Below are 13,930 nucleotides of genomic sequence, written 5' to 3' on the forward strand. Positions count from 1 at the left end.
CTGTTTTGGTTACTGTCGCCCTGTAGTGTAGTTTGAAGTCAGGTAACATGATGCCTCCAGCCGTGTAGTTTTTTGTTTTGTTTTGTTTTATTTTGTTTTTGTTTTTTGTTTTGCTTATAATTGCCTTAGTTATTCTGGCTCTTTTTTGGTTCCATATGAATTTTAAAATAGATTTTCTAGTTCTATGAAGAATGTCATTGGTAGTTTAGTAGGAATAGCATTGAATCTATAAATTGCTTTGGGCAGTATGGTCATTTTAATGATTTTGATTCTTCCTATCCATGAACATGGGATATTTTTCCATTTGTTTGTGTAATCTCTGATTTTTTTAAGCAGAGTTTTGAAATTCTTTTTGTAGGGATCATTCATGAAGTACTATTATAAAAGGAACAGTATTAATATGAAATGTAAGTTATTTTCTTTTAAGAGTTCCATTATTCCAGTATGGTCTAGTTCATTCAAATCATTGACATCACTTTAAACTGTTTAAATAACTTTTTTTTGTGATTCAACACACATACACACATATACACACAGGGGTGGTGGTGGAGAGTGTATAGGAAGAAAGAGAGGATTTTTGTAGAAAATTTAGAAAATACTAATTATCACAAAGAAGGAATGTATTTGTTCATTTTCACACTACTGATAAAGACATACTGGAAACTGGGTAATTTATAAAGAAAAGGAGGTTTAATGAACTCACAGTTCCACATAAATGAGGAGGCCTCACAATCATGGCAGAAGGCGAAAGGCATGTCTTACATGGCAGCAGACAAGAGAGAATGAGAGCCAAGTGAAAGGGGTTTCCCCTTATAAAACCACCAGATCGACTGGATGACTCATGCCTGTGAGCACTCTGGGGAGCCGAGGTGGGCAGATCACGAGGTCAGGAGATTGAGACCATGCTGGCTAACACAGTGAAATCCCATCTCTACTAAAAATACAAAAAATTAGCCTGGCATGGTGGCAGGCACCTGTAGTTTCAGCTACTCAGGAGGCTGAGGCAGGAGAATGGCGTGAAGCAAGGAGGCAGAGCTTGCAGTGAGCCGAGATCATGCCACTGCACTCTAGCCTGGGTGACAGAGTGAGACTCCGTCAAAAAAAAAAAAAAAAAATCAGATTTTGTGAGACTCACTCACAACCATGAGAACAGTATAGGGGAAACCACTCCCATGATTCAATTATCTCCCACTGGGTCCCTCCCACAACACATGGGAATTATGGGAGCTACAATTCAAGATGAGATTTGGGTGGGGACATGGTCAAACCATATCAAGGAAATAATTATCCATAATCCCAACCAAACCAATAACAATCAGCCAAATCCCCACAGGCTGGCAAGGTACTTACCTCCTTCCTCACTGGCATGCCCTTCCCTGTTGTTTCCAGGTGCTGACATTGGCCAGCAATGAGAGGATTCCTCTGAACCCCACCATGAAGCTCCTCTTTGAGATCAGCCACCTGCGCACAGCCACTCCAGCAACTGTCTCTAGAGCAGGTACGGCCCAAGAAGGGAAGAACCACAAAGCTACTCCACTTAGGCATGTGCCTCTCGCTTCACACGTAGTTCTGCTGACTCAGAAGGAATCTCCACATGGGAGCCAGAAGCCTGACGTGCAGTTTTGTGAATTTGGAAATGTTGTGGTAATAAGAAGGGAAAGAGCTTTTGAGCTGCACAATTATCCTCTGCACAGAAGTGTCCAACTTAGGCTACTTTTAGGCCAGTTCTAGCCTCCCTGTCAATGGAGATGACCAAACATCACTGTTTCTCACTAACTCCTGGTGCAGAATTGTAGCTCTATACCTTAACTTTCCTCTGTCTCCACTGAACAAATTTATTAACAGAGACTGGAAGAGTTTTTTAAAAATTGTTTGGCAAAATCAAACTTAAAGAAGCAGGAGTAGAATGTCAGTTGCCAAAGGTGAGGGTTGGGGGGACAGGGCAGATGTTGGTCAATGGGTACAAAATTCCAGTTCTGCAGGATGAGTAAGTCCTAGAGATATGCTGTATAACACAGTGCCTATAGTTAACAATACTGTAGTGTGCACTTAAAAAAATTGTTGGGCCAGGCTTGGTGGCTCACACCTATCATCCCAGCAATTTATGAGGCTGGGATGGGCAGAGAGCTTGAGCCTGGGAGATTGAGACCAGCCTAGGCAACACACCAAAGCCCAATTACTACAAAAAAAAAAATACAAAAAAGTGTTAAAGAGGCTAGATCTCATGTTAAGTGTTCTTAACACACACACACACACACACACACACACACGCACACTTTTGGAAGTGATGGATGTTTATTACCTTGATTGCGATAATAGTTTCACTGGTGTATGCATATGTCCAATTTCAAATAGTATACCTTAAATATGTACAGCTTTTTATATATCAATTATACTCCAATAAAGCTGTTAAAAAATAATATTAATGATAAAATAAAAGGAAATAAATAGTAAAATAAAATAATTTAAAAAGAGATCTTGTTTGGCCTCTACCGTAATATTACATTCCCTTTCAAGAACCTCTGCTAAAATTGGTGGACACAGGCCAGGAGAGTTGTCTCTCCTGTCCTAGGGATACTCTAACAAGAGTAACGAATTTCCACAAACTTGGGGCTTTTAAATCAACAGAAATGTATTTTCTCACATTTCTGGAAGTTGGACATCCAAAATCAAGGTCAGCAGGGCTGTGCTTCCTCTAAAGGCTTTAGGGGAGAATCTTTTCTTGCATCTCCCAGCTTGGATGTTCCTTGGCTTGTGGCCCCATAATGCCAGTCTCTGGCTTCTTCCCATGGCCTTCTCTTCTGTGTATGTCTCTCCCCTCTGTCTCTTATTAGGACACTTAGAAATGTTCCACCCAGATAACTCAGGATAGTCTCATCTCAACATCTTTAACTTAATTACATCTGCAAAGACTCTTTTTCTTTTTTCTTTTCTTTTTTTTAAGACAGAGTCTTACTCTGTTGCCCAGGCTGGAGTGCAGTGGCACGATCTCGGCTCACTGCAAGCTCTGCCTCCCGGGTTCAAGCCGTTCTTCTGCCTCAGCCTCCCAAGTAGCTGGGATGACAGACGTGTGCCACCATGCGCAGTTAATTTTTTGTATTTTTAGTAGAGACGGGGTTTCACCATATTGGCCAGACTGGTCTTGAAGTCCTGACTTCAGGTGATCCACCTGCCTCAGCCTCCCAAAGTGCTGGGATTATAGGCGTGAGCCACTGTGCCCAGCCTGCAAAGACCCTTTCTCTAAATAAGATCACACTGGCAGGTTCCAGGGGTCAGGACATGGCCTTGACTTTCGGGGGACCACCATTCAACCCACTACATACCCCCCACATTCCCATGACAAGTATCGCTGATCTGTCACAGCCTTCTTTCTTCCTGAGCCTGGACTTGGCCTTGGGATTCTCAAAGCTGCTCCCCATCCATCTATCACCAGTCCATTGGAGTTGTTCCTCAATAGCAGACCCATTTACCCTCTCACATCTCAGCCAAATCTCCTTTTCTTTTCAGTTCAGTCTTCTGTACATTTTCCAAACAGAGAAAATAACTCCCTGGGGTGAAAAATATACTGATGTATACGGAATATTCACCTAACTATATTCTCTGTGCTCACAGGGATCTTGTACATCAACCCGGCAGACTTGGGATGGAACCCTCCGGTGAGCAGCTGGATTGACAAGAGGGAAATCCAGACAGAGAGAGCCAACCTAACCATTCTGTTTGACAAGTACATTCCAACCTGCTTAGACACACTCAGAACCAGGTAGGCCAAGAAATAAGGAAGATAGAGAGTCAAAGCAGCAATTAAAAGCCCATCGGTTCATACTTGGTGTCCTGCTGATGTTCTGTCCTGCCCCAAAGTCAGATGTTCCCAGAGCAATGCCTCCAGGCATGGCAGAAGGCAGAGGGAACACACATTAGGATGGCTACGGGATGCCTGTTGTCAGCTCAGGCATGAAGTGAGGTGAGTGAAGAGAAGGAAGATTGAAAGTTCCTTTCGTGAGTGCCACGTGGGTATATCTGAGGGAGGCTGTGGGTTGTAGTATCAGATTATAATCCAGAGACTCAGATCCTTCTGTGTACAGGGCAAGCAGCTCTGCATTTGTAATAAATAATCCACAGGCCAGATCAACAGACCTAGGGGTGAAAATGGCACATGTTGGTGACCTGTGGGGCCCACTCCCTGTGCCTGGCTGTGTGCGTTCACAGCCCAGATAATGTGGAATTGGGTATAATGTACCATCTGACGGTCCTGCCCTGTTGGATATTGTGAGTTTACCTTTCCTCTTATAGGTTTGTAAAAGTAAGAGCAACAAGCCCTGATCACTTATCACTTATCACTAAGCAAGAACTTAATCACTCTTGACCAAGAGGATACTTATTACAGCGAGAATACTATCTGTGTCAGCACAGGGAGCTGCCCGTGGTTGGAACCTGCTTTTGTTTTACGCTATTTTTTGTTGTTGTCGTTGTTACCATTTGACACATCATTCTGTGAAGCTGACACCCATCCCCATAGCGGAGGCAAGAATAGGCCCCTGAGGCTGGCGCTGTGAAAGCAGTGTGACTCAGAGCCCCATGAAGACACCACAGTTTAGGGTCAGGGTTATGTTTCCCGGAAACTAAAGTCTATCATTGCAGTTGATCCCTGCCTCTTTCTTCCTTGGCTTGTCAAGCATGGGATATGATTGTGCCTCCAATGATTTGCAAGCACGGAGGCCAAGGGGAAGGGAGCACTTCAGACTGCAGGAAACAATACTACAAGAGGGTGCCAGGCGCTCCCATTCCATATGCCCTGCCCATACCCCAAAAAATCCACTCCCATTCAAAGTGAATTTTGTATACTTAAAAATTGAGTTGCAGTCATGTAGGCGACATTGTGGTCTATCTTCGTTGTTTAATGAAACATTACTTTTGATTTCATAGTTTTTCTATTTCGGGGTCAATAATTATTCTTCCAACTCAACATATGTATAAGCCTTTGAAAAGCTTTTAGTCCCTGGGTGGCCCATGGGCTCTGTGGCCTTGGGATGTCATAGGCTAAAGCAGCCCGTGGAGCTAACAGAGTCTGGAAGTGGAAAACAGTAGTTAATATCACAGATGGACTCGGGCAGCCAAGAGTTAGAAAACCAGAGAAGGGTAAGGTTTTAGGAAAATAGTCTATCCCTGGTTTTTTTGTTTGTTTGTTTTTTGGTTTTTGAGTTTTAAAATGCTTTTTAAAGTTTTATTTGTATAGATTTAGGGATAGAAGTGCAGTTGTGTTACAGGGATATATGGTGTAGTGGTGAAATCTGGCCCTTTAGTGCACCCACCACCTGAATAGCATACATTGTATCCAATGGGGGTATTTTATCCTCACCCCCCTGCCACCCTCCCACCTTTTGGAGTCTCTGGTGTTTATTATTTCACTCTGTATTTCCATATATACCTACTGTTTAGATCCCACTTACAAGTGAGAACAAACAGTTTTTGACTATCCGTTTCGCAGTCATTTCGCTAAGGATAATGGACTCCAGTTCCATGCATGTTCCTGCAAAAGACATGATTTCATTCTTTTTTATGACTAAGTAGTATTCCATGTGGTATACGTAGATATATATACACACCATTTTTTTTTTTTTTTTTTTTTTGAGTCATTGTCTTGCTCTGTCACCCAGGCTGGAGTGCAGTGGTGCGATCTTGGCTCACTGCAGCCTCCACCTCCTGGGTTCAAGCGATTCTCCTGCCTCAGCCTTCTGAGTAGCTGGGATTACAAGTGAGCATTACCATATCCAGCTAATTTTTGTTTTTTTGTGTTTTTTTTTGTTTTTTTTTTTGGTCAGAGTCTCGCTCTGTAGCCCAGGCTGGAGTGCAGTGGCGCAACCTCAACTCACTGCAACCTCCGCCTTCTGGGTTCAAGCGATTCTCCTGCCTCACCTTGCCAAGTAGCTGGGACTATAGGCATGTGCCACCACGCCCAGCTAATTTTTTGTATTTTTAGTAGAGACGGGGTTTCACCATATTGGCCAGGATGGTCTCGGTCTCTTGACCTCGTGATCTGCCCGCCTTGGCCTCCCAAAGTGCTGGGATTACAGGCGTGAGCCACTGCACCCGGCCTAATTTTTGTATTTTTAGTAGAGATGGGGTTTTGCCATGTTGGCCAGGCTGGTCTCAAACCCCTGACCTCAGGTGATCCGCCTGCCTCAGCATCCCAAAGTCCTGAGATTATAGGTGTAAACCACTGCATCCTGCCTACACCACCTTTTAAATTCAATTGTCTGTTGATGGAAACTCAGGTTGATTCCATGACTTCGCTATTGTGAATAGTGCTGCAATAAACAAGAGTGCAAGTATCTTTTTGATAAAATAATTTCTTTTCCTTTGCATGCCCGTTCTTTAGGATTTTCCTGAGACGCTTGTCCCATATACCTTTAATTAAAAGTCTGCTATTTCTCACTGTGGACATTTAGAACAAGAGATGGCAAACTCGTGTGTCTTTGTGTGTGCATGTGTGCCGGTGCATGCACAAGCCTTTAAAACAGCTTTGAATATTCTGAGTGTATTAAGTCTATCCAGAGGTAACTCTCCCCGGAACTCTCTGCCCATTCTAGGTGTAATGTCTTTTCTTTCTTTTTTTTTTTTTTTTTTCTTTGAAACAGAGTCTCGCTCTGTCGCCCAGGCTGGAGTGCAGTGGTGCAATCTCGGCTCACTGCAACCTCCGCCTCCGGGTTCAAGAGATTCTCCTGCCTCAGCCTCCGAGTAGCTGGGACTATAGGCACCCACCACCACACCCAGCTAATTTTTGTATTTTTAGTAGAGACAGAGTTTCACCATGTTGGCCAGGGTGGTCTCAATCTCTTGACCTCGTGATCTGCCCTCCTGAGCCTCCCAAAGTGCTGGGATTACAGGCATAAGCCACCATGCCCGGCCGATGTCTTTTCATTCTCACAGCCATCCTGCCGATGAGGGAGCTGTGGCTCCACGATGCTCCCCTGGCATCATAGCCAGTTAGTAACAGACACTTGCTTTAAAGCCTTCCTTCTATTTTATGCAGTCACAGTGTTGTAATGCTCGCTTCATGTGGCCCTGTCACTACAAAGCCGTGTCATGTCAACAGATAATAACTTCTTATTAAATAAGCAGGCCCATAAGGGGCAATTATAAAACAGCTTTATTTTGTTTCCTACTGTTCCTTTAAAACCATTATATGTGACTAGTTCTTCTCCTGCCCCTGCGTGAGATCTAGGTCAAGGTCTATGACTTTTCTGTATGACTTTTCCGATAAAAAGGCATCTGATCACTTCTAGTCACACAGTCATACATACACGTGTGTGTTAGGCCAGTGAAAATATAAAGAAACAAACTCCATTCATAATGGAGGCTTCTGCCCCACCCGCCTCAGCTCAGGACTGCAATGGGAAAGGGGCGTGTTTTTGACTTCTCTCCTTTCTCTGCCAGTGACCTACTCCCTGGCTATAACTTCTGACCCCTCGGCATAAAAGAGGGGTGGAGAGAAGAGGGGAAGGGGCAGGAGAAATCCTTACCTGACTGCAACTGGTGCGGCCTTAGTTGGTTGCCCCAACTGTGATATATCTTGAAATCCGACTTCTTCTCTTTGGTAATTTTTGGGAACTCCTTGGCTCCTCCCCATCACTGGAAATCTTTCATCTGTTATTCTGGAAGAAAGTAACTGCTTCTCTAGCCAGTCAGGTCCCGCTCCTACACAAACCCCATCTGACTCACCTGATCCCTCAGCCAGCACTCAGGCAACCCCTGCTGCACACAGTCCACACCTGGATTCCAGGAGATGCTTACCCCTTCTCTGCTTTGACAAACTGGAGCACAGGCTGCACCCGCAAGGGACCTCCCCACTCTCCACTGGGAGATCAGCAACTCTCAGGGGTTTTCCAGGCAAGGGTCCTTCTTCAACTCGGAGTAATCCTACTGAAGCCCCTTTCCCTGGCTGTTAGGGGAAAGCAGCTACCTTCCCTGTGCAGGAGGGGACACTCGTTGCCTACCCAGAGCTCTCTCTAGTATTCTGAATGCTAGTTTCCAGGCCTTCCAGCATCTCCCGCTTTGTCCTCTGTGCTCTTGAGAGGGTGAGAAGCCAGGGTTGCAAAACCCTCTGCGAGTCCCACCTAAGTTGTCTGGAATCTCTGTTTGGAATAGAAGGGCAGTTGGCACGTATCCTCTTTGTTATCCTCTCAGGCTTATCCAGCACTGAGCCTGAGAGAGTTGTGTTGTATCTGTCTGTTACAAATACACATCAAACAAATGAGGGAACACCCGTCGAGGAGTCACTCTTCTCATCACTCATGGAAGTAATACCTAGACTGTTACACTCTAAAAACATCATAGCGTTTGTTGTAAGAATTGCAACTAGATTCAAAACCAGCACAAATGCTAAAAAGTGAATGGTGTGCCATGCAACTCTGAGGTTCAGTGCTGGGAAATGACTGTTAAGGTGTCCATTGACAGTGCCGTATATGTTATGAAAACGGACTCTGCCTCCAGGCTGCCTGTGAACATGTCATCCTGTGGGAGGTGGCGATGTGGGCTGAGTGTGGGGGTACGCTGTGTACTCTGCAGATACATGTGGTATGATGAGGGTACCCATGGAAAGGAAAGTATGTGTGCGTGAGCTTGTGTATGCTCCTGCTGCACGGGGCATAGGATGTCTTTTGTGCATCTCTTGATATCTGCCTTTCAATTGAGGCCTCTAAAGCCAAGATTAAAAGTGCAAACACCAGGCCAGGGCAGGGTTACAGAGGTGTACTTTCAGTTGAAGAACTCCATTCAGTTCATCATGATTGTATAAAATAACCATCTGTCCTGGTCCACTCTACTTCCCAGATAAGATCCCGGCCCCAGAAAAAGTCTTTTTGGTGTTTTCAATGGAAGGAAACTTCTGAGGTGAAGAGGTAAAAGGGCAAGCCTCAGAATTGCACCCAAAGTGCCTCTTTAGGTGCTTTTTTTTTTTTTTTTTTTTTTGACGGAGTCTCACTCTGTCACCCAGGCTGGAATGCAGTGGTGTGATCTTGGCTCACTGCAAGCTCTGCCTCCCGGGTTCACGCCATTCTCCTGCCTCAGCCTCCTGAGTAGCTGGGACTACAGGCACCCACCACTGCACCCGGCTAATTTTTTGTATTTTTAGTAGAGACAGGGTTTCACCGTGTTAGCCAGGATGGTCTCCATCTCCTGACCTCATGATCCTCCAGCCTCGGCCTCCCAAAGTGCTGGGATTACAGTTTAGGTGCTTTTTGACAGTTGCAGAAATTGTGAAACGCGCGAAAAAGTGGTTTTTCCTTGTTGCAAACACCTGGGTTTCCCAGGGACTGAGAGGGGATCATCAACAGAAGGAGAAGCGCGCAGGGAGAGGGTGTCAAAGGAAAGGAGATGAGAAAGTCCTCAGGAGAGCTCTGGGCCCTTACTTCCTTACAAAGGAAGCTGGCACGAGAACAGCTGATGAGAATAAAGGCTTAAGTGGCGCTCTGGTCGTCTGTAATCCCAAAGAACTTGACAGGCCATGAGTCCGCTGAAACTGAGTGGTTCCATAGCTGTCCAACAGCACCACCAGAATGGAATATCCACTGTGTTTCAGATCCCCTCGGGTCTCTCTTTGCAGGTTTAAGAAAATCATTCCCATCCCAGAGCAGAGCATGGTTCAGATGGTGTGTCACCTTCTGGAATGTCTCCTGACCACGGAGGATATCCCTGCAGACTGCCCTAAGGAAATTTATGAGCATTATTTTGTGTTTGCTGCCATCTGGGCTTTCGGCGGAGCAATGGTCCAGGATCAGGTAAGGAGATATATTGAGTTCAACATCCACGTTGAAGTCTGTAGCAGCAAAACAATGATCCTTTAGCAAAGATTTGGAAGATAGGACAGCTAAATGTCAGAATGGACTTGAAAGCAGCAAACTATTTAGTCACCTACCTATTACTCTGCTAAAGACATCAGTCCCCCTAGCAAGCCCTCATAGGGTGAGATACATGAGGTCGTGGTGTGTTCAGAGCTTTTCCTTTTTGAGCTACTGAACATACCTTTGATTTCTTGGGAACTTATACAGTGTTTGAGTTTGAGCAACTGCTGGTATATATGCACTACTTTGCCAGGTGGTGTGTTTGTGGAGAAAGGGGTGGAAGGAGGCTGTGCTCTGGAAGCTTGAGTGGAAGGAAACCCTTCAGTTTTCTTAAAAACCTCTAGAACAAGGATGTACCACTCCCTACCAGGCCAGAGTTAACCATCATATCTCCATACCCACGAAACTCAAAGCTGTCCAGAGAACGTTGGACCAAAGTCTAATTAGCATCTAGGATTGGAAAACCAAAGTGGAATTTATCTCATACTGTTAACTGCTATAGTCTCATGTTGATTGGAAGAAGGGATATGTGGTTTGGAATATCTTTGCATCCTATCCCCTCACCCTTCTGGTATTTCTAGCCTTTTTCTTTACTTATTTTTCTCCAAATAAAAGATATTTTATCTAGAAAGAAAAACATTCAATATTATGCAAACCAGTCTTTTATAAACTGATGATAGCTATTATGCAATATTGCATGGCAATTAAGAACATGGACTGTGTTAGCAAATTTTAAGTATACAATAGAGTATTGTTACTATAGGAACTTTCTGGTACAGAAGATTTATTCATCTTGGACTTAATCATTTTTATAACCAAAACTTTGTACCCTTTGACCTATACCTTCCATTGCTCCCTCCCCCAGCCACTGGCAACCTCAATTCCTCTCTTCACTTCTGTGAATTGACTATTTTAGCTGCATCTTGTAAGTGGAATCATGTCAGATTTGTTCTTCTGTGCCTGGCTTATTTCACCTAGCATGACAATCTCCAGGTTCATCACGTTGTTGCAAATGGAAAGATTTCCTTTTTCTTAAAAAAAAAAAAAAGAAAAAAGAAAGATTTCTAAGAGGGAAGATAAATCTTACATCAAATGTTCTTAGCACAAAACAACAATAACAATAATAGTAACGATGATAAATAAGAGCATGGAAGGGAACTTTGAAGGTGATATGGAGATTTATGCATAGACTGTGGTGATGGTTTCACAAGTATATTCTAAACTCATCACATCGTATGGGTTAAATATGTACAGGTTTTGTATATCAGTCATACTACCATAAAGTGATTTTTAAAAATCAATGAGAAAAGCAAAAAATAAAAATAAAAAAGAACATGAACTATGGATTTGAACTGTAACTCTGCCCCTATTATCTGGGGAACCTTAGTCAAGTAACTTAACCTCTCTCTACCTTACTCTCGCCACGTTCACAAAGGATAATGATGGGGTACCCAGCTCCTAGGAGGGTGGTGAGGATTAAGTTGAATGCATACTGTTCTAATCACTCAGCATGAATCTATGCAAGGTACTTAGCACAACCCATGGGTGTTTATTATTAATATTCTTCTAGTAAAAATATTCGGTTCCATAGCAAGTATCTGCTGCCTCTCTTGCAACAGGGGATCAGACCAAGCTGTAATTGTTAGAAAGTTATGATTTACCCTTTTCAGTCTGGATTGATTGTGAGCCTCTTTCAAAGAAAAGTAGAAAGTTTCAGCCTCCTCCGGCAAAATCATGTTCTAGAAATCCAAAATGAAAGTGAACTTGGACACAAAAGAATTAGCAATTAACTTCTTTTTCATTTTCAAGGGCCCTGGCTGTTAACATCCGTCCTACCACCCATCACTCCCTGATGTGTTCTTTGGTGCTCAAAATTCAGAAAGCAGCTCTCACAGGCTCTCAGGAAGTGCACCTTTCTCTACCGCCCTCCCCAGAGCCGGATGCCCTGGAGGCAGAAAGGGAAATCTCCAAGGACAGGAGGATAGATGAACCAGGAGTTCGACATCTGAGAATTTTCTGCTGTCTGTTCTGTAGTCTTTGGAGCTTCTCTGTGGACTACTTCTTTGACAGCTTTACGTTTCCCCTTTGAGGCAAGGAGGCAGAGATTTCAGCAGGATGGATGAGACCTGGCTGAACTGCACAGAAATCCCAAATGCATAGGTTATTACTCCCCATCAAATGCAGTCTCTGACCTGGGGCTGGCAAAATGTCAGACAGCGACCGCTGGGCTTCTCTCTCGTATTGATGCTGAGCAGGCAGTGGGGTAACAGGATGAAAATATGTGATCAATTTTTCTAACTCTGGGTATAAAAATTTAAATCCCCTCAAGCCTTTTAAAAGCCCCGGAGAAAGCATCCCTCCAGGCGTCTTGGGCACTGGAGCACTTGAAGTAATCGACAGCCCTGCCGGCAACCTGGGGAGAGGACAAGGGAGAAAGCTTTTAGCAGCAGGGCACATCCCAGACCCCTACACAGCCTGCATTAAAGCTAAACACCAAAAGTAGTGCTGTAAATTGGAAGGTAGGAATTTCGCCAACATATTCACATCAGGAACACCAATGGTGCTTACATTGAAAAAACTTTCATAAAAGCAGAACAGAACTACAAAAAAAACTCTCAGAAACATGAGGTGGAGAAAACACCAGATTGTGAGACTGACAACCTGAGTTCAACTCCCAATTCTGTCTTTTCATAAAACCCCCACTTTATAAAATAGGAATAATTTTAAGTAACCAGGATAACCCATAGCATTGTGAAAATGAAGCGAAGTAACACTGGATTCCCAACTCTACCACAGTATGCCAGTAAAGTCCTCATGTCCTCCAGGTTAAAGGGCAGAGAGAAAACAGTGAACTGTCAGAGCCCAAGGGATATGGGGATTTCAGAAGGGACCATGCTGAAGAGATCCCATGGAGTGGAATTAAGATAGGATCATTGGGCTGGGCGCAGGGGCTCAGGCCTGTAATACCGGCACTTTGGGAGACCAAGGCAGGTGGATCACGAGGTCCATAGTTCAAGACCAGCCTAGACAATATGGTGAAACCCCGTCTCTACTAAAAATATAAGAAGTTAGCCAGGCTTGGGCATGGTGGTGGGCGCCTGTAGTCCCAGCTGCTCGGGAGGCTGAGGCAGAGAACTGCTTGAACCCGGGAGGCGGAGGTTGCTGTGAGCTGAGATCACGCCACTGCACTCCAGCCTAGGCGACAGAGTGAGACTCCATCTCAAAAAAAAAAAAAAAAGAAAAAAGAAAAAGTAAAAGAAGGGACCATTGGACTGGCCCAGCAGAGGTCACCTTGATTTTACAGTGTCCAATTATAGTACAAGGTGCAGTCAAGTACTAGCTTACAGGAAGGTGAGACAATGTCGGTATGGCCCAGCCAAGGGCTTAGCTGAGAAATTGCCGGGCATCTCAAGGCAGCATCGGGGGTGAGGAAAGGAGAAGACCCACACTTCCTTCCTTCTAGAGGTGGTCTTCATTTCAGAGTTTCCATAGAAACCTAAAATCTGGTTTTTGTAGAAAGTTGAAGGTCTTGAAGCATATTATCTAGGAGTTAAGAATGGGGGTTTCCTCTAGGCTTCTGGTTCCAGAGAACAATATTGAGAAGTTATAACGTCCCCTTGATCTAAATTCAAATCAGAATCAGAACATCAAACAAATCTTTTCTTATCTTACCACCCATTTCCACTGTCATTTTAAAGCAAAAGACTTCAATCCTATTTACTTAACAGACAGCAAAATGAGGAATGCCCTTTTTTTGGGGTTCATAGTTGTTGCCATGTGCCCAGCTCCCTGGTCTGTTCAGCCTTTGAACTCTGTCTTTGTCCTGCCCTCCATGAATATTTTCTCTCTCTTTTTTTTTTTCTTTTTTCTTTTTTCTTTTTTCTTTTTTTTTTTTTTTTTTTTGAGACAGAGTCTCGCTCTGTCGCCCAGGCTGGAGTGCAGTGGCACGGTCTCAGCTCACTGCAAGCTCCACCTCCTGGGTTCACACCATTCTCCTGCCTCAGCCTCCCGAGTAGCTGGGACTACAGGCACCCACCACAACACCTGGCTAACTTTTTAGTATTTTTAGTAGAGACAGGGTTTCACCATGT

The 13,930-nt window shown here is 44.1% G+C and overlaps 1 protein-coding gene across 1 annotated transcript in view; it reads left to right on the forward strand.

The window, feature by feature from the left end:
• The window catches only part of DNAH9 (dynein axonemal heavy chain 9), a 376,944-nt gene that overhangs the window by 159,766 nt on the left and 203,248 nt on the right, over positions 1 to 13,930 (forward strand). The window contains exons 34-36 of the mRNA XM_015118601.3: positions 1,390 to 1,498; positions 3,613 to 3,760; positions 9,602 to 9,776. Of these exons, the coding sequence (XP_014974087.3) occupies positions 1,390 to 1,498; positions 3,613 to 3,760; positions 9,602 to 9,776 (432 nt within the window). The remainder of the gene's footprint in view (positions 1 to 1,389; positions 1,499 to 3,612; positions 3,761 to 9,601; positions 9,777 to 13,930) is intronic.

This window comes from Macaca mulatta, chromosome 16 (genome assembly GCF_049350105.2).
Source record: "Macaca mulatta isolate MMU2019108-1 chromosome 16, T2T-MMU8v2.0, whole genome shotgun sequence".
Lineage (NCBI taxonomy): Eukaryota > Metazoa > Chordata > Mammalia > Primates > Cercopithecidae > Macaca > Macaca mulatta.